Source organism: Oncorhynchus clarkii, chromosome 4, assembly GCF_045791955.1.
Source record: "Oncorhynchus clarkii lewisi isolate Uvic-CL-2024 chromosome 4, UVic_Ocla_1.0, whole genome shotgun sequence".
In the NCBI taxonomy this organism is placed as follows: Eukaryota; Metazoa; Chordata; class Actinopteri; order Salmoniformes; family Salmonidae; genus Oncorhynchus; species Oncorhynchus clarkii.
Genome location: NC_092150.1, coordinates 27,747,804 through 27,769,140, shown reverse-complemented (window position 1 = coordinate 27,769,140; position 21,337 = coordinate 27,747,804). Strand labels below are relative to the sequence as shown.

Here is a 21,337-nt window from a genome sequence, read left to right as displayed (position 1 = left end):
TTTCAAAGTCCAATCTCCCCGATCTCTCTCTCTCTCTCTCTCTCTCTCTCTCTCTTTCCCCTCACCCAAATGTTTTCCTTGGCAACATACGGCTTATAAAGCTATGATGGTTACAGATTGTAGGGACTCTCGCTCTGCCTCTCTCTCTCTCTCACACACACACACACACACACACACACACACACACACACACACACACTCTCCCTCCCTCCCTCTCTCTCACACACACACACACACACACACACACACACACACACACACACACACACACACACACACACTCTCCCTCTCTCTCTCTCTCTCACACACACACACACACACACACACTCCTGGGGAGCTGGCTCCAGGCAATGTGCTATTCATTAAAGGGAATCAGATTCTCTTCACTTCGGAGCCTGTTTTTTTTCACAGAGGGGTAGAGAGAGAGGGAGGTAGAGGGAGGTAGCAAGAGAGAGAGAGTGAGGTAGAGAGAGAGAAAGAGGGGTAGAGGGAGGTAGAGAGAGAGGTAGAGGGAGAGAGAAAGAGAGAGGTAGGCGAGAGAGGTAGATAGAGAGGTAGAGGGAGAGAGGGGGGTAGAGGGAGGTAGCGAGAGAGAGGGAGTGGGAGAGAAAGAGAGAAAGAGAGAGAGGTAGGGGGTAGAAAGACTGAAAAAGAGAGAGCAAGGAAAGGGGAAAGGCGGAATTGAGAGAGAGAAAAAGTAGGGGACAAGATCTGGAGAATGTCTTGTAGTAGTTTAATGCCTCAATACATTCTCTCTCTCTCAGCCCTAATATCTCTGATTACCTGATCTGGTCTGACTCACAGCAGACTAACCTTGACCTCTAACCCTAACCCTTACAGTCACAATACAATAGATTACTAACAGTGACTCATCATGCAGTAGGCCAGCGTTTATTAGTTCTGATCCTGGGGACCCAAAGGGGTGTTCAGTTTAGTTTTTTTCTCTAGAACTACACACCTGATTTAAATAATCAACTCATCAAGCTTTTTGAACTGGGACTGAGTGGAATCAGGTGTGTAGTGTTAGGGCAAAAACAACATGTACCTCCCTACTAGTGGAATCAGGTGTGTAGTGTTAGGGCAAAAACAACATGTACCTCCCTACTAGTGGAATCAGGTGTGTAGTGTTAGGGCAAAAACAACATGTACCTCCCTACTAGTGGAATCAGGTGTGTAGTGCTCGGGCAAAAACAACATGTACCTCCCTACTAGTGGAATCAGGTGTGCAGTGCTAGGGCAAAAACTAAAATGTGTGTGTGTTTGTGTGTGTCTGTACTCACTATGCAGTAGGCCACCAGGGCGCCCTGTACAAAGCCGGCCAGTACATCTGTGGGGTGGTGCTTGTGGTCGGAGACACGTGATAGGCCGGTGTAGAATGCCATCATCAGCAGCGTGAACTGGACGAGGGGGCGGAGCAACCGGGCACCTCTCCACGTGAACCTGGACTGGAGATAGAACTGATGGAGAGAGGGAGAAAGAAAGGGAGAGAGAGAGAGAGTGAAAGGGATTATTATTTGAGTGGATGACCACAGAAAGACATTGAGCAGTATGTGTTTGATCTTACACAGAAAGATTTATAGTGTTACACAGACAGATTTATAGTGTTACACAGACAGATTTATACATCAGATATGAAGCACATGTGTAGATATGTATTTCATCAGGAGAAATTCCTTGGTAAAAGGGAATACGTGTGAAATATATTGTGTTATATTACTGAGATGAGTGTCTTTAAGAAGCCAAGGTCTCCCTCACCCCCTCTCTCACCCAACCACTCTCACCAAGTCCTAATAAGCAGACCTACAATAACAACAGCCCTGCCTAACTCCCGCTCCTCCCCCATAATGCCATGGATTCCCAGAGGAAGGTATGGAGGAGGCTGCTGGCTCTTCCTGGAAGACAAGCTCATCATTATTGTTGTCTTCGAGGAAGGAGAGGAAGGCACCCTCCCATTCCTCACTCCCTCTCTCCTCTCAGGGATGTTTAGAGTTCTGGCTTCCGCAGTCAGTGGCGGACTTACCATTAGACAGAAGAGGCAATTGCCTCAGGCCTGACATCATCAGGGGCTTCGTGAACTGGTCATTATAATAAAATAAAATAAAAATTGTAATCAAAACTGAATATAATAATAATTGATCAGCACGAGGCCCCGCCTCATACAGACGAATAATAATGCATCATAAAATCAATGATTTCTTTCCATACATATCAATATTAATATAATCCACGTTTTTCTAATAGCCGCCTATTTAAATGCATGATTGTAATGCTGTGTAATAACATGAATGTAATGCTGTGTAATAACATGAACGTAATGCTGTGTAATAACATGAACGTAATGCTGTGTAATAACATGAATGAATGATTGATTGAGACATATTGAAGCAGGTTAGGATAAAACAGGACAGTTCGATGGTGGATAGATTATACTGTATGAGGCTACTATAGCCAATACAAGAGTCAAGAGCAAAATAATACAATTGATTACATTATTACGTGCTAAATGTTTCTGATCAGTGATGAGCAAACTAATGAATGAGCTACCACCTCCACTTATTTGACCAGACAGAATTCAATTAACAATTGATTATCAGACAAGTCACTAAGTCCCCCCCTGTCCGCAGGTCTGGGGGGGGAACGGTGAAGGGAAGGAGGGAAAAGGTGGAGACCAGGCAAAAGGAAGAGGGTAAGACAGGAATATCTGTCCTTCACAGCCATGATGTTAACTAGGCCTACTGTAGCAGTGTCAAGGGCTGTCCTAGTCTTAGAGAGATAGAGGCTGGAGTTCCAGTCCTGGTCCTAGAGAGATAGAGGCTGGAGTTCCAGTCCTGGTCCTAGAGAGATAGAGGCTGGAGTTCCAGTCCTGGTCCTAGAGAGATAGAGCCTGGAGTTCCAGTCCTGGTCCTAGAGAGATAGAGGCTGGAGTTCCAGTCCTGGTCCTAGAGAGATAGAGGCTGGAGTTCCAGCCCTGGTCCTAGAGAGATAGAGGCTGGAGTTCCAGTCCTGGTCCTAGAGAGATAGAGGCTGGAGTTCCAGTCCTGGTCCTAGAGAGATAGAGGCTGGAGTTCCAGTCCAGGTCCTAGAGAGATAGAGCCTGGAGTTCCAGTCCAGGTCCTAGAGAGATAGAGGCTGGAGTTCCAGTCCAGGTCCTAGAGAGATAGAGCCTGGAGTTCCAGTCCAGGTCCTAGAGAGATAGAGGCTGGAGTTCCAGTCCAGGTCCTAGAGAGATAGAGCCTGGAGTTCCAGTCCAGGTCCTAGAGAGATAGAGGCTGGAGTTCCAGTCCAGGTCCTAGAGAGATAGAGGCTGGAGTTCCAGTCCAGGTCCTAGAGAGATAGAGGCTGGAGTGCCAGTCCAGGTCCTAGAGAGATAGAGGCTTCTGTGTGAGTATGAGATACATTTTCCCACCACAGACTGAGGAATGTCTTAGATAATTTGTTTTGTGTTTGTGTCCTAAGAAAAACAGCAATAAAAAAACAACAATAGTCTTCTCATAAGTTTAGTGGTTTCTTAGAAAATTCTACTCGAGAAGAGAGATGTTTTCTCTCTGACTCACATAATAACTCCGGGACAGATATAAAACACACAACTGAGCAAGAGATAGAAAGAGAAAGAGATTTCCTGCCGTCATTCCGCACCAGCACAGAATGCCTGTAATATTGTTTACTAGCCATCTATTTGAAAAACAGGATCCTTGGAGTGTGTGCTGATGCGTGTGTCGCTGTGTATAGTGTACAATCTGACTTGTTGGTCAGTTTCTATTTCCTAGGAGAGTTGGCTATTCTCTCCTCGCTCTTTTCCTTCTTCCCTCTCTTCTTGCTCTTCTGTGACTTCACCGCACTCCACCTCCCAGAAGACTTGTTCGTGGTTTAAATATCAAGCCTGTGCTCTGAAAGCACCACCTCTCTCCTTCCCTCCCTCTTTTACACTCCCTCTCTCCATTCTAACCGAGAGGCTGCCAGAGAGAGGCGGGGATATATCCAGAGCTCGCCACAAAATACCAAACAAAACCCCAGGAGGCATGGGCCAACCAACCATGCACACCCAACAGCCTGTACAACCCAGCTCAGCCAAGCTAAACCTAACCTAGCCCAGCCCAAAACACTGACTGAGTCACACTAGGTCAGTAGTGAGCATAGTTGTGGAAATATCTGCAGTCGTAATAGAGGAGAAGAGGGAACGAGAGATGGAGGGGATAAAGAGGGGAGGGCGAGACAAAGAGATAGGGGGAGAGTGGGGGTAGTGGATGTAATACTAATTAGTGTGTTGGTAGGATGGAGGCCCCCCGGGGCACAGAAACTGACCTATGAACCACAACAGGTGGAGAGAGGAAGGGAGAGAGAGAAGGAGAGAGGAAGTGAGTTCAGCTGTTAAGAGGAAAAGAGGTGGAGAGCATCCATCCATCCATCTAGCCATCCATCCATCCATCTAACCATCCATCCATCTATCCATCTATTCATCTAGCCATTCATCTAGCCATCCATCCATTTATCCATCCTTCTAGCCATCCATGAAGAGGAAGAGAGAGACTTCAGCTCATTAAACCTACTTCCCATAATGCTCTCTGTCATCTGCACTCTATTGTTTCTGTGTACCACAGTGTGTGTGTGTGTGTGTGTGTGTGTGTGTGTGTGTGTGTGTGTGTGTGTGTGTGTGTGTGTGTGTGTGTGTGTGTGTGTGTGTGTGTGTGTGTGTGTGTGTGTGTGTTACTCACAGTCAGGTAGAGCATAGTAAACATAGAGAAGGAGGCATGTCCTGAGAAGAAGGATTTCCTGAAAAACAAACAAACGTGTACCACCATGAGGGCAGACACCAACAGAGCACAGTATGGAGTATCACATAGTAGAGGGGGCCAGGACTCAGAGTGTGTGTGTACTGACCTGGCCTCCTGTACTTTGCTCTCAGGGCCATTACAGGTGTAGGAGGTGATGTATCCAAGGGAACAGTTGATGGCTGACCAGTCAGGATTACACACATCCAGGAAATGAGGTCTCATTCTGCCCACTGACACCTTGGCAATGTCTGTGAACGACTGGCTGATGGCACATCCAAATATAAACACTCCAACCTGGAGGATGCAAACAACCATTAGTACCACGGTGTACAACTATTAGCATGAACACATTTAGGTATTTTTTTATGTATCATTTATGGTCTGTCTCTACCCTCCCACACCTCTACTGGTACTCACCTGTTTGTAGAGAGATGAGACATAAGGGTTCCCAATGAAAGACTTAGATCCCTCTCTGCGATGGTGAATCCTGTAACACTCTCCTATAACAATCTATATAGAGGAGAGGAGAGGAGAGGATTTGCAATGAAAAGGTGGAAAGAATTGAACCTTACAAACAAACTCTTGATGATGCTCCGATGAGTGATACTGTCAACTCTCATGCTGTTAGGTCAAACACGCATGCATGGACACAGTGACAATCTATCGTTAATCATTCTCATGTTGAGTAAGTGAAGACATGGATAAAACAGGGAGGATGGAGAGACAGAGACAGTGAGGATGATGAATAGATAATAGACAGATGGAGAGATGAGCATGGCCTGACGTTCCCTCAGGCACCACTGGTATGGTAACTAATGATGAGGCTTTAATGACCGAGGAGCTGATGGAGGGGAGGAGGAGGGGATGAGATGGACAGATGACACCTCTAACAGAGACAGATAGAGATAACACAGCTTATATCTATGGCTCTGGCCTTAGCTCTGTGGGTTAACACTGTCTCATACAATCCTGCAGTGATGTTGTAACACTAGAGCTGAACTTTTCTAGCAGGGCTGGGCTGCGGTGGGGTACAGCCTAACCCCCCCCCCCCCCCCCCCCCCCCCCCCAAGAGACACAGAGGCACGCCATCCCGTTTGCAGACCCCCTGGATCTCCGAATGTCCACACACAGCCCTCTGTGCAACAACCACCCACCCTCTCCTCTCTCACTATATCTCTCCTTTCCTCTGAGACAGCTAGAGATCTACTGTACCTCAACATTCTCCCCATATACTATCCATCTCTCTCTCTCTCTCTCTCTCTCTCTCTCTCTCTCTCTCTCCCTCCCTCCCACTCTCCATCACTCTCCACGCTGCCTATCTCATCTCACTGTGCAGACAGAATCTGTCAGGGATGGCAGCAGGAGATGGAGGGTGAGAAGGGGAGAGGAGGGGAGAGGAGGGGGTTTCCCTGGGGAAAACACAGCCAAGAGGCCATGCTAGGAAAGTGTGTGTGTGTGTGTGTGTGTGTGTGTGTGTGAGAGAGTTTCTGCATGCGTGTGTCCGAGTAGGATTGGTGTCAGAATCACAGGAGACACCACTAATGATATACAGATGTGTGGACTCCACCAGCTTACCCACACCATGAGCTGTGAGAACACACACACACACACACACACACACGCACACACACATACACTCCTGGTTTGAATAAGCCGAAGCGCTGAGCTGGTAGCTAGATTGTACCACCATGAGGGCAGACGCCAACAAAGCACAGTCTAGGGTCTCATATAGTAGACGGGGCTAGGACTCAGTGCAGGGTGTGTGTGTGTGTGTGTGTGTGTGTGTGTGTGTGTGTGTGTGTGTGTGTGTGTGTGTGTGTGTGTGTGTGTGTGTGTGTGTGTGTGTGTGTGTGTGGTGAGCGAGGGCACTGGGGGCACCAAGCCTTGAGGGCAGGCAACAAGAGGCATGGAAATGAAGTGTATCACATCAACAGCTCAAACCAGGAGTGTATGTGTGTGGTTCAAATGCACAAGCACACACACACACACACACACACACACACACACACACACACACACACACACACACACACACACACACACCCTCCCTCACTCATCAGAAGAATGGAAACAGTCTGGAGACAATGCTGGTATGGCGATGGAAAATTACTTCACACAGAGCACACAACACATGAAACAACACATACATAGACAGACAGAGAGACAGACAGACAGACAGACAGACAGAGACATGGAGGGATGAGTATGGAGTATGAAGTGAGGGAGAGGAGTGATAGTAAGAGAGGTAGACTTACAGAGAGGATGGCAATAAGAATGCCAGCAGCACAGAGCACAGCATCGCTGATAGTGTCTCCATTTTTATATGGGTACCGGATGGACTCGTCAGAACAGTAAAAACCTCTCTGGTACGGCCGTATGGTGCTAGACTCTATTATCAGGAAGGGCAGGCCAGCTGCACAGAGAGAGAGAGGTGGGAGAGATAGAGGGGGGAGAGAGACAGGCGGGAGAGAGAGAGAGAAAGAGGGAGATCGAGAAGAGAGGGGGAGAGAGGGAGGGAGGGAGAGAGACATAAGGTTAGTGACATGGACACAAACGGGAGGTCGAAGTAGGGGGCTGGTTGCACCAGGGGAACATGGGATAGCAAAGGAGGAGAGAGAAACAGAGGTTGGTCCAACATGGTCGTCTGAGTCTAGAAGAGTGGCGGTTGTTGGAGCTCAAATCAGCCAGAGATAGTGATTTAATCACCACCCAGTTAACTCCAAACTTAACCCACTATTTAAATCTTTAATCTAATATGGTCACTCTGTCTGACCCAGTTGACCATGCAGACCTCTAGACCTCCAGGCGTACCCCCTCTCTCCTTCCAGCCTTCCCCAGGCAGAGTGCTCTGTGGTAGGGCAGACTTACGACCACAATGGGCACAATGAGCCCCACAGCAGTGAGGACGGATGAGGGGATGATGGAGTTCTTGTAGGAGTAACGCAGACTGACGTCGCTGCAGTAGAATCCACGCTGGTATGGACGCACTGAGGACCGGTGGAGAACCAGGCTTGGCAGCATGACTGCACACACACACACAGGTCACCACACACCTGGGACAACTCTCAGCCTACACACCTGAGCACGCAACACACACAGTCAACTTACCTGTGACCTGTGGGGAGAAGCCTACTCTGGTACACAGTGTGTGCTGATTAGTGGTTAGCAGGACATTCATTAAACCCTTTGTTTACATGGTAAACAACCTCCTGTTGATTTTTTCTGTACTGCGTCAGTCTACTCTGTCAGTTATATGTGTCGATTTTCCTTCCTTCTCCCTCCCTCTGAGGAGAGAGAGACTGGGGAGAGAGAGACTGAGGAGAGAGAGACTGGGGAGAGAGAGACTGAGGAGAGAGAGACTGGGGAGAGAGAGACTAGGGAGAGAGAGACTGAGGAGAGAGAGACTGAGGAGAGAGAGACTGGGGAGAGAGAGACTGGGGATAGAGAGACTGAGGAGAGAGAGACTGGGGAGAGAGAGACTGGGGAGAGAGAGACTGAGGAGAGAGAGACTGGGGAGAGAGAGACTGGGGAGAGAGAGATTGAGGAGAGAGAGACTGAGGAGAGAGAGACTGGGGAGAGAGAGACTGAGGAGAAAAAGACTGAGGAGAGAGAGACTGGGGAGAGAGAGACTGGGGAGAGAGAGACTGGGGATAGAGAGACTGAGGAGAGAGAGACTGGGGAGAGAGAGACTGGGGAGAGAGAGACTGGGGAGAGAGAGACTGAGGAGAGAGAGACTGAGGAGAGAAAGACTGGGGAGACAGAGACTGGGGAGAGAGAGACTGGGGAGAGAGAGACTAGGGAGAGAGAGACTGAGGAGAGAGAGACTGAGGAGAGAGAGACTGAGGAGAGAAAGACTGGGGAGACAGAGACTGGGGAGAGAGAGACTGGGGAGAGAGAGACTAGGGAGAGAGAGACTGAGGAGAGAGAGACTGAGGAGAGAGAGACTGAGGAGGGAGAGACTGAGGAGGGAGACTGGGGAGAGAAAGACTGGGGAGACAGAGACTGGGGAGAGAGAGACTGGGGAGAGAGAGACTGAGGAGGGAGACTGGGGAGAGAAAGACTGGGGAGACAGAGACTGGGGCGAGAGAGACTGGGGAGAGAGAGACTGAGGAGGGAGACTGGGGAGAGAGAGACTAGGGAGAGAGAGACTGAGGAGAGAGAGACTGAGGAGAGAGAGACTGAGGAGGGAGACTGGGGAGAGAGAGACTGAGGAGAGAGAGACTGAGGAGAGAGAGACTGAGGAGGGAGACTGGGGAGAGAGAGACTAAGCGTGGGGATCTCTCAGTCTGACGACTCACACTAAAATTCTCCCGGTGCTCTGTCATTCACTACATACTTTAGTCTGAGACCGCCATCATTGAAGTTGTTTGTGGTGACGAGTGGCGTTGTACGAAACAAAGTCATCGGCGATTGCATATCAAAGCCAATGATTCATTTTCAAAACACTGCTTTACCCACGTGTGTTCTGGCTCTGGCCCAACCCATCGGATCCTGGACCAATCAGACGGCCCCAAATGTGTTCGGAATCGGTGAAGGGTCAGGGAGGTACTCAGATAGCAGGTTGATGGTTGTTGTCATGAATCTTGTCCTGAAGGCAGAACCGAGCGATTTCTGCTAGATAGGCCAGCCACAAAGACAAAATTGTCTAAGTAGTAAAAATGAATTGAAACAAAAATGTGCTTTTTGGTCCTAATTTAAAGTTAGGGTTAGGCATTACGGTTAGCAGTGTAGTTAGGGTTAGGTTTAGTGGTTCGGTTTATGGTTAGGGTTCGGTTTATGGTTAGGGTTAGGTTTAGTGGTTCGGTTTATGGTTAGGGTTAGGTTTAGTGGTTCGGTTTATGGTTAGGGTTAGGTTTAGTGGTTCGGTTTATGGTTAGGGTTAGGTTTAGTGGTTCGGTTTATGGTTAGGGTTAGGTTTAGTGGTTCGGTTTATGGTTAGGGTTAGGTTTAGTGGTTCAGTTTATGGTTAGGGTTAGGTTTAGTGGTTCGGTTTATGGTTAGGGTTAGGTTTAGTGACTACTCTACAGAGCTGCCTCCAGGGCAAGATTCATGACAATAGATGCCAACCTACAATCAGATCCAGACTCATTGCGGAGAAGCAACTAACATCCATGGGTGTGGCATAGCGTTTGGTCGAAGCAAGAAGTCTGGGTAGCCAGGCAAGGTTTCTGTCACCCATGTACATAGCTATCTCAATGCTCTGTTGAGTCTACTTTCAATACACACACCCTGTGAGACTTCCAGAGATCCATATGGTAAACAGCCAAGCCCATTCTGAGGACTCTCTCCCTCTTTCTCTCTCTTTCTCTCTCTCTCTCCCTCTTTCTCTCTCTTTCTCTCTCTTTCTCTCTCTCTCTCTCTCTCTCTCTCTCTTTCTCTCTCTTTCTCTCTCTTTCTCTCTCTTTTTCTCTCCCTTCATACTCGCCAGGTCCTCGGCGGGAGGGGGGATTCACATGCTAATGAGGAGGAGTGAAAGGAGGTCATGGGCTTAACAAACGTGGGAAACACACACACATACACACACACACACACACTGTGCTGACCTCCACTAACCTACCTAAACCACTCAAAGAGCTGGGAAGCTCAAGAGGGTGACACAAAAAAACGGACGAGGAGAAAGAGAGAGAGAGAGAGAGAGAGAGAGAGAGAGAGAGAGAGAGAGAGAGAGAGAGAGGGCAGCAGTGGGATAAAGAGGAGAGAGGGAGAGAGAGAGAGGGCAGTAGTGGGATAAAGAGGAGAGAGAGAGAGAGAGAGAGAGAGAGAGAGAGAGAGGGGCAGCAGTGGGATAAAGAGGAGAGAGAGAGAGAGAGAGGGCAGCAGTGGGATAAAGAGGAGAGAGAGAGAGAGAGAGAGAGGGGGCAGCAGTGGGATAAAGAGGAGAGAGAGAGAGAGAGGGGGCAGCAGTGGGATAAAGAGGAGAGAGAGAGAGAGAGAGAGAGAGAGAGAGAGAGAGAGGGAGAGAGAGAGAGAGGGGGCAGCAGTGGGATAAAGAGGAGAGAGAGAGAGAGAGAGGCTGATGTCGGACACTCTCCTCTCTGCCTTGAATGCCTGTTTATAAAAGTCTCTCTGTCCGTGCTGTATCCACTCCCTTTCTCTCTCCCTTCGCCCTCTCTCTGCCCAGTAGATGCCCAACAAGATATCACCGTTTTATCAATTTAACTTCAGATTCTGACGTTTATCCACATTTCTCCAAACACAAAGTGTTTTTGACACCGTGGGTTGCTCCTCCTGCTCTGCATTGTTCTGAATGGTCAAGTTAAGAGTTAAAGCTTTTGGATAGGATAAAACATGATGTTTAGGCATTCACTCCGACTGGTTAACTTAAGGGTTAAGATATGGGATAGGGTTGAAATAGAAAACGAGTGTCTACCACTGCGATTGAACACGCGACCTTCGGCTATGGAGTCATGGGATTACGGCCATCCACCACCCTCATCCACGACACAGTCAAATCAGTCAATCGGCCTTCTCTGTTAGCGCTACAATATACTGGAATGCAACTTGAGAAGCTGCACTGATTATTGTATTTTAAAATTTAAATGGGCTCAAATCTATCCAAACCTTTACACATCAAATCAAATGTTATTTGTCACATGCACCGAATACAACCTTACAGTGAAATGCTGACTTACAAGCCACTAACCAACAAAGCAGTTTTAAGAAAAATACCTAAAAGAAATAAGAAATAAAAGTTACAAATAATTCAAGAGCAGCAGTATAATAACAGTAACGAGGCTATATACAGGGGGTACCGGTACAGAGTACGGGGGCACCTGTTAGTCGAGGTAATTGAGGTAATATATATACATGTGGGTAGATTTATTAAAGTGACTATGCATAGATAACAACAGAGAGTAGCAGCAGCTGGAGTCTTTGACCATTTTTAGGGCCTTCCTCTGACACCGCCTAGTATAAAGGTCCTGGATGGCAGGAGATTTGGCCCCACTGATGTACTGGGCTGTACGCACTACCCTCTGTAGTGCCTTGCGGTCGGAGGCCGAGCAGTTGCCATACCAGGCAGTGATGCAACCAATCAGGATGCTCTCGATGGTGCAACTGTAGAACTTTTTGAGGATCTGAGGACCATTGCCAAATCTTTTCAGTCTCCTGAGGGGGACAAGGTTTCGTAGTACCCTCTTCACACATGAGTTACTGTATCTGTGGTTCCTCATATGTAAGACAACAGCTGATGATAGTGTTGTTGTTGTTGTTAGAATGATATATTATTGGATGTAATGTATTTGTATTTTGAATTGTTTTAGTGAGTATTTGTATAGTGGCTGTGTAAAAGCCCTTACCTGCCCAGGGACTACGGGTGCAAATGATCTTTTGGCTAACCCCGGCACATTTACATGGGTGTTGCATTATTGATGTTAATGTGCATTGTTCCCTATAAATAAAATAAATAAATAGTGGCCGGTTCTGAAGGCATTTCCCGACGTTCTCAGGAAATGGACAGACGTCCAGTTTCGAAGTCAATCTTGAGCGATCTGGCTGCCAGTCCTGTATTATCCTGCCCACCATGCCATCTCTATGAGAGCAGCCTGGTATGTAGGCATTCTCTTCATTCCCCCCAAAGTGAGTGAGAGAGAGGGCGAGAGCGAGGGAGAGGCGAAAAGAAAGAAAGAAAGAGGTGGGCAGGGCTGCTGGCGAGAGCCCAGCTGGACTTGAGTGAATTAAATAAAGATCTTTCATGGGGTCACATCCAGAGATATGGGAGAAGGAGGGAGAGAGAGACAGAGGAGAGAATGGAGGGAGGAGGGAAGAGGGACGTGGGTGGTTTTACGAGCAGAGTCGTGGTTGTGCTAAGTGGAAAGTTTCTATTAGTCTTATCGGATTCTGGTATGCACTTCTCTCCTCTAGACTGAGAGAGAAACCGCAGAACACGCGTGAGAGAGAGAGAGAGAAAGAGAGAGAGAGCACAGTAAGAGAACGGGAGAGGGAGAGGGGAAGAAAGCTGTTTACACACAATTATATTTCCAATATCCAACTTGTAATCTACTGACAACAATATGAGCAATTACCAACCGCAGGACCTGTAGGTGTGCGTGTGTGTGTGTGTGTGTGTGTGTGTGTGTGTGTGCGTGCGTGTGCGTCTGTACATGCATGTGTGTTGTGTGAGCGTGTATGAGAGAGATTACAGCTGGCGCCTGTTTGATTGGCTTTGTGGTTAATTTTGCCGCTGCCAATTAGAGGACCGATTCCTCTCTGAAACTCTAGTGGCACTATACAGGGCTTTAGAACTGTACCCTGAACTACACCCTGATGACTAGGGGAGGGAGGGAGGGAGGGAGGGAGGGAGGGAAAGGGGAGGATGGGGGTGAATGACGGGAGGTGTAGAGGAGAGGAAGAAGCATTGTGATCTGCTCTAAACAGAGGATTTCCTCTTGTGTCTTGCTGTCTCAGTTATACCAGCCCTGCCTGCGGAGACAGGGGGCCAGGGGTCAAGGATAGAGGGGGAGGGGAAGAGACTAAAGGGTTTGACCCTGTTCGCCCTGCTAGTCTATTAAAGCTACAATCCTCCTCCTCTTCTCCTCCTCCTCCTCCTCCTTTTCTGTCTCTCCTCTGCATGAAGATGGATCAGCTCAGCATTAGTGTGCATGCAACTCCGTGCACGTGCGTGTGTGTGCGCACGTACATTAGTGATGCGCGGGTTGACTCATAACCCGCAGTCCCAGCGGTTATATCCGTGGGGCGGGTGGGTTTAGGGTCATTAAATACTGTGTGGATGAAGGGCAGGTAGGTGGCTGGTGGATTGAATAAAGAGAAAACAATACTTTAAAAAATCCATAAATGTATCATTCTTGTGCAATTTATAGGCTACTTTGAGGTCTGTCTTTCATTATTTTAGGCTATCTGGCATTAGTGCGTCAGGCTAAACTTCAGGGCCTAACTGTACACACACCAAATAGCCTACACGCCAATAGCCAAATGCTTTTGGGAACGGGCAGAAAAAGTTCACATCAATCCACAGAGGCAAAGAGGACAATGTCGGAGTTTAATTTAGTAAGAGAAAAGCTGCGAAATGGAGAGTTGAAAATAAAGAGATGGGAGGGAGAGAAAAGTAATGTTTGGGAAATATCTGATGAACTGGTAAAAGACGATGATAGCAGTGATGAGGCGATATACACATTTAACAGTCACAAGATGGGGACTACAAATAGGGAACCACATAAAATATGCATCGTAGTCCCACTGAAATCTCATCAGAAAAATAATGGGTCGTTTTCGCAGCTTTCTACTTCCTTACAACCGGTCAAACTGATTTAGATTTTTCCAATTTTTTTGTAACGGTGCATTCAACCCTAAGCTTCTTTGCTCTGCGAAAGTGAAAAGGGGGATACTTAGCCAGTTGCACAACTGAACGCATTCAACCGAAATGTGTCTTCCGCATTTAACCCAACCCCTCTGAATCAGGGGTGAAGTTAATCAAAAACAACACTACGAAAAGCTCATCCAGCTGACAGAGAAAACTTTACCGATGTCAACTAGATTGAAGCGTTCATTCTACTGATTAATTGGTTTACTTGGTCTTCCAGGGCTACATATAATGAAAGAAGAGAAGCTGCATGTATCTAATTATATACAAGTTGACTATTAGAAATGAGAAATTATGAGCAGAAACATACTGTATCTAAATCAGGCAACAACAACAAAAACTGAAACCCCTGTCCAAAAATAATTCCACCGTCTCTGACTGTAGCCTACAGCGCATTTTCTATATTAGCGTCACTTTATCACAAATAATCTGGCGGATGCGGACGGGTTGTTAGCAATTGCGGGTGGGTGCGGGTGAACAAACAGCACCATAGGACCACTAGCGTGCGTGTGTATGTGCGTGTCTACTCGTGACAAGGCTCTTTGAGAGAAAGCTGGACAGACTGGGGAGAAAAAGGGAGGGAAATGACAGGGAGAGAGATAGAGGGGTTGAAAGAGTTCAGGAGGCTACCTGACAACTTTCTGAGGAAGTGAACATTCTCCCTGCTCCTTATTGATGACATAATAAAGGTCTGCTAATCCAATCGTTAGCTAAGCTCCAGTTCCGGATTAGAACAAAGGGTTAAAACTCCCTAGCAACTCGATTCACACAGGTACCACAGCTCTAGTGTGTCTGGTCCATTAACTGCGTTATCAGGGCCTTTCTGAGCCCAGGGCAGTTGGGGGCCTGGTCGCTGGTCTGCTCTGATAAGCTGTGTGTACGTGTGTGCATGTATCTGTGTGTGCGAGTGCATGCGTGTGTGTGTGTGTGCGTGCGTGCGTGTGTACGTGTGTGTGTGTGTGTGGCAGGAGGAGGAGCTGTATGAAGAATGGGTGGCTGGGCACCAGTTCCGCTAGCCCGGCGGCATTGTTCTGATCTGACCCGTCAATGCCAGCGTGTGTGTGTGTGTGTGTGTGTGTGTGTGTGTGTGTGTGTGTGTGTGTGTGTGTGTGCTACATGGGCATTAAGGTATGTGGACCCTGAGGAACTCTTTAGGAGTGTGCTATTCCACTTTGCAAGGTTAGAGGTCAGGGATCAGGGGTCAGGGGTTATGGGTTAGGAGAGAACCCTCACATGAGATCAGTGCAAGCCTGAAATACTGTACTACCAATGACTTGAACAGCTTTAGCATAGCAGCTACAATCTCTCCTCTCCTCTCCTCTCCTCTCCTCTCCTCTCCTCTCCTCTCCTCTCTCCCTCTCCCTCTCCCTCTCCCTCTCCCTCTTCTCTACTCTCTCTGCTCTCATTTTCAATTCTACTTTTCAATTCTACTCCATAGCTGATCTGTGTATGAGTGTGTTTGAGAGAGTTTTGTCTGTGCAAGCTGCTGATGTCACTCACACATACACAAACACACACACAGAGAGAGACAAGCCGCTGCATCAGCAGAGCACTGTACAGTGTGAATGGCCTCTTTTCTCCTGCAGTGAAAGGGCAGCCAGCTAGGCAGGGTTAGGGCTAGGCAGGGTTAGAGCTAGGCAGGGTTAGGGCTAGGCAGGGTTAGGGCTAGGCAGGGTTAGGGCTAGGCAGGGCAGGGGGTGCGGGGTGCTTGCTCTGAGAGATTGCTCTGAGACACACAGGCACCTGATAGGACAGCCTCTGGGCCAGGGGTCTTTACAGACAGGCACCTGCAAAATACAGCCTCTGAGATCCTTGCTCCAGCTCCCCTTACCCCTGACCTCTAAGCCTTAATCCTACATACATTTTTGGTACATCAATTTTTGGACTTATAAATGAATGACACATACCCCTTGATTCTTGAAGAATATGCCTCATTAGCTTAGATCAACTGTCCTACCCCATCAGAACCCAAGATATAAGCTTGTTTTACTCCAATGTTTGTAAACAACGTAAATGTAAACAAACACTGCATAGCCTCAAACATGGTTAAAACTATACATTTGATATCATGGATGGTCAGTCCTTGATTTTCTGTCATTGATTTTGTTTGGTGCAGTATTTCTCAAGTGAAAAAACGTGCATGAACACGATTCGTCTCTCCTTGAATGACAACACACACCTAATTGAAGAATCCCTAATGTTGACCAATCGTAGACTTTGGGGACCGACTTCGGCTTGCCTCGAGAAATGTTTTGTGTGTGCAGCCGAAAAAAACATCCTTGCCAAAGACCAAAACAAACCAAAACGTCACAAAATGTCGTCATAATATATGCACGAACTGTTCCAGACTGTTTTGGATGGGAAGCATTGATATCATGGATGGTCAGTCCTTGATTTTCTGTCATTGATTTTGTTTGGTGCAGTATTATATGCCTTTAGTCTTCGCTTCATAAGGGGGGGAAAAACAGCATTTTTTCCATAGGAAAGCACAGAGCTGCTGTGCTCAGAGATCAAATGATATGATCTTCCACCCGCTCCTGTGCCAGACCCCCTGGGGACTGGCGAGTCCAGCACACTGCTTCCATCATGTTATATCTGCTTTAGGAGGGAAACCCGAGACCCCATAGGACCCCAGCAGCACACAGATCCCAGGGCTTTATAGTATAGAGAATAAAGGACAGTGCATAGAATAGAGCAGTCTGTCAGGCCTGCTGGGCGTTCCTCTACATTACCCTGTAGGACAAAGACCTGGTCTGGAAAGTAGGGCTGGAGGCCCTTTGAAAGCTGATGACTCCCCCCGCCCTCCCCCCACCCCCACCTCATTCCTCTATTCCTCTACTCATTCCCCTCTCCTCAAACCCTCCTCCTTTCTCCACCCATCCTTACCGCCAGGCCCCGATATCAGAGGCTCAGAGCACCAGAGCGCCAGCTGTCACTAAGGGAAGAGTGTACCGTCTCTGTCTGGGCTAGAGATCAGGGCCTACTACCCCGGTCAATTCCATTCAATTCAAGAAACATATGTTAACATTGCCAAAGCAAGTTAGGTAGATAATATACAAAAGTGAAATAAACAATAAAAATTAACAGTTAACATTACACTCACAGAAGTTCCAAAATAATAAAGACATTACAAATGTCATATTATGTATATATACAGTGTTGTAATGAAGGTTGTCTCTCTCTGTGTGTGTGTGTGTGTGTGTGTGTGTGTGTGTGTGTGTGTGTGTGTGTGTGTGTGTGTGTGTGTGTGTGTGTGCGTGCGTGTGTGTGCGCGTGTGTGTACATGTTTAACTAGAGCAGTCTGTCAGGCCTGCTGGGCGTTCCTCTACATTACCCTGTAGGACAAAGACCTGGTCTGGAAAGTAGGGCTGGAGGCCCTTTGAAAGCTGATGACTCCCCCCGCCCTCCCCCCACCCCCACCCCATTCCTCTATTCCTCTACTCATTCCCCTCTCCTCAAACCCTCCTCCTTTCTCCACCCATCCTTACCGCCAGGCCCCGATATCAGAGGCTCAGAGCACCAGAGCGCCAGCTGTCACTAAGGGAAGAGTGTACCGTCTCTGTCTGGGCTAGAGATCAGGGCCTACTACCCCGGTCAATTCCATTCAATTCAAGAAACATATGTTAACATTGCCAATACAAGTTAGGTAGATAATATACAAAAGTGAAATAAACAATAAAAATGAACAGTTAATATTACACTCACAGAAGTTCCAAAAGAATAAAGACATTACAAATGTCATATTATGTATATATACAGTGTTGTAATGAAGGTTGTCTCTCTCTGTGTGTGTGTGTGTGTGTGTGTGTGTGTGTGTGTGTATGTGTGTGTGTGTGTGTGTGTGTGTGCGTGCGTGCGTGCGTGTGTGTGTGCGCGTGTGTGCGTGCGTGCGTGTGTGTGCGCGTGTGTGTACATGTTTAACTATACTTGTGGGGACATTTTGTTGGTCCCCAAAAGGTCAAATGCAAATTTCTAGGGGGTTTAAGATTAAGGTTAGAATTAGTGTTAGGGTTAGAATTAGGTTTAGGAGCTAAGGTTAGGTTTAGGGTTAGGTTTCGGATTAAGGTTAGGTTTTGAGGTTAAGGTTAGAGTTAAGGTTAGGGTTAAGGTTAGGTTTTGAGGTTAAGGTTAGGGTTAAGATTAGAGTTCGGTTTAGGGGTCAGGGAAAATAGGATTTTGAATGGGACTGAATGTTGTATCCCCACAAGATTAGTTGTACAATTGTATTTTTATATTTTCTATTTCAGCTTTATTTAACCAGGTAGGCTAGTTGAGAACAAGTTCTCATTTATAACTGTGACCTGGCCAAGATAAAGCATAGCACTGCGACAAAAACAACAAAACAGAGCTACACATGGGATAAACAAACATACAGTCAATAACACAATAGAACATCTGTGTGCAAATGAAGTAAGGAGGTAAGGCAATAAATAGGCCATAGTGGCGAAGTAATTACAATTTAGCAAATTAAGACTGGAGTGATAGATGTGCAGATGAGGATGTGCAAGTAGAAATACTGGTGTGCTAAAGAGCAGAAGAAAATATACATATATATATATATGGGGATGAGGCAGGGAGTTGGTCGGATGGGCTATTTACAGATGGGCTGTGTACAGCTGCAGCAACCGGTAAGCTGCTCTGACAGCCGATGCTTGAAGTTAGTGTGTGTGTGTGTGTGTGTGTGTGTGAGTGTGTGTGTGTGTGTGTGTGTGTGTGTGTGTGTGCGTGCACGTGCGCGTGCGTGCTTGCATGCTCAAAGAAGTAAGTGTGAGCTTCTATTTCTATCAAGACAATGGATGTTAAATCCCGGCTATAGTGTGAGCGGCCTCAGTATTGTTCTCCAGTTTAGCAGTGACCCGCTCCTCTCCAGCCCTCTGTATGTAAACAGGACAGAGAGAGTGTCAGAGAGGAGGATAAGAACTAACAGCCTTAAAACAGCCTTTTAACCGCCTCTTGCTGGATAAGACTACATCCAAACAATAGAATCACAAAGTCTGAAATAGAAAGCCTCTGTAACATTCATCTCCTGTCAACTAAATAACCAGCCAATGACACGGCGGAAGGGCGGGAGTATCTGAGAGATACACAAGAAGTGAGGAACTAACTCTCTATCTCCCCTTTCTCCAGCTCTCCCCTCCATCCCTCTCTCTCTCTACCCCGAGGACTATTAGTGCTCGTTAGCGGCACAAAGAGCCCAGACGCATCAAAAGAACCATTGTTCCCCAAAACAGTGAATATCTCCCCACCCCCAGAGAGAGAGAGAGAGTCCGTATTGAGGCCAGAGGGGCCAGTGTGACAGTGAAGAGAAGAGATGGAGAGATGAGGCCCTGTCAAGGATGGTAGGGACAAAGTGAAGAGAGAGGGAGAGACTGGAGAGAGAGACAGAAGGGGCTGTCAGATGTTTATGTGTGATGCCCACACACAGAATTCCACAGAACACACACTCGAAACGTCAACTTGAAACCCACACTTAGAACATACAGCTAAACACCATGGAATTATAATCAAGAGTTCAAGACGCATGCACGATCAGACACCCACACACACAGACAGAGGAGTAAGATCAGACACCCACACACACAGACAGAGGAGTAAGATCAGACACCCACACACACAGACAGAGGAGTAAGATCAGACACCCACACACACAGACAGAGGAGTAAGATCAGACACCCACACACACAGACAGAGGAGTAAGATCAGACACACACACACACAGACAGAGGAGTAAGATCAGACACCCACACAAACAGACAGAGGAGTAAGATCAGAGGAGCAGAGGACAGTTCAAGTGAATCGGCATCATTATTCCTATCACACACGCTGGCTACAGAAAGCACTAAGGGCACCGCATATGGCAAGCACAAATACGCTGCCCGCACAGCCAGTCCAGTCTGTTACACTAACATATCTAATGACAGCCCTGAGGCCTCAGAAACCCCGCAAGTGTATCATTATCATCTAGCCGTACAACCAGTAGCCTCAAACACCAGCTGTGATTGTGTGTGTGCGTGTGCGCCCGTGCGTGTGCGTGTGTGTTTGCCATATGCCGTCCTCTTGTGTATGCTGTCACGTAACCAGTACAACCAGCAGCCGGAGACCAGGTGGCTGTTTAAGAGAAACACATCAGCCTGGGCACGATGCCACTTAGATTATAAACACGCACTCACACTCTTGGAAGTCTGGGTGCCCTATATGAAGGTTGGCGTAGACAACATGCAAGGAGCTAAGTCTAGTTATGTAAGGCAGTAATACTGGAGCTAAAGCCTCAGGAGCTAACTCACCTTCTACGCAACAGAACACAGGCTCTGAATAGAGAAGGAATCCATACCATAACAAACACATAGGCCCAACCCTAACCCCATAGCAACTCAACCATAGTACCACCATATCACAATACCAAACCAGAAATGTCCTGTATACTATAGACATCATGTTCACATGCGTAACCCTCTACAGCAGGGTTATTCAACTCTTTCGCTACGAGGTCCAGAGCCTGCTGGTTGTCTGTTCGACCTGATTGCACACACCTAAATGTCTAAATAAGTCCCTGATTAGAGGGGGGAAATGAAGAAAGAAAACGCAGTGGAACTGTCTTCAACGTCCAGAGTTGAGTTTGAGGGCTCTATAGGTTAGTGTGGCCCTGTATCAATGCACAGAACTGTAAATAATGGGGTTTGTGTGTGTGTGTGTGTGTGTGTGTGTGTGTGTGTGTGTGTGTGTGTGTGTGTGTGTGTGTGTGTATGTGTGTGTGTGTGTGTGTGTGTGTGTGTGTACTTACAATAAATAACATTGCATGCCTCTCTCAGACTAAAACCTCTGTAGCAGAATACAGCCATGGAATAGCAAGAAGAGGAATGAGTGGAGGTGTACATAGCATATCACATAGACTCCCATAGACTCCCACTCGAACTGCTGTCTGTCTGTAGTGCGTGAGCCAAGTCACTGTGTGTCCTCTAAAACAGGGCACTCCGACCTTGTTCCTGGACAGCTAGGGTTGGAGAGACCTGGTCTAGAGTAGACCCGTAAAAAGATGTAATACTGTACTTCCTGGAGCGACCCGATCTGTAAACCCAACTGTGTTTGGTCTACTGGAGAATAAACAGCACCACTCACAACAATTAACCCAAAATCTGTTTGGTATGTGTGTGTTAGTGTGTGTTTACAGTTGTGACGTGAGCCACCTATGGTTAGATTAGTCATCCATCCAACAGGCGCCTGGCTAACACTAGGGCTACCAGCCTGC

The 21,337-nt window shown here is 47.3% G+C and overlaps 1 protein-coding gene across 2 annotated transcripts in view; it reads right to left on the bottom strand.

The window, feature by feature from the left end:
- The window catches only part of LOC139406677 (phospholipid phosphatase 3), a 40,715-nt gene that overhangs the window by 8,244 nt on the left and 11,134 nt on the right, over positions 1-21,337 (bottom strand). Inside the window, exons 2-6 of one of the 2 annotated variants that reach the window (XM_071149550.1) lie at positions 7,028-7,185; positions 5,190-5,282; positions 4,879-5,066; positions 4,713-4,770; positions 1,281-1,457 (exon numbers count right to left, since the gene is read on the bottom strand). In XM_071149550.1, the coding sequence (XP_071005651.1) occupies positions 1,281-1,457; positions 4,713-4,770; positions 4,879-5,066; positions 5,190-5,282; positions 7,028-7,185 (674 nt within the window). Of the gene's footprint in view, positions 1-1,280; positions 1,458-4,712; positions 4,771-4,878; positions 5,067-5,189; positions 5,283-7,027; positions 7,186-7,640; positions 7,796-21,337 lie in introns of both variants that reach the window. The other variant, XM_071149551.1, reaches the window with a different exon arrangement.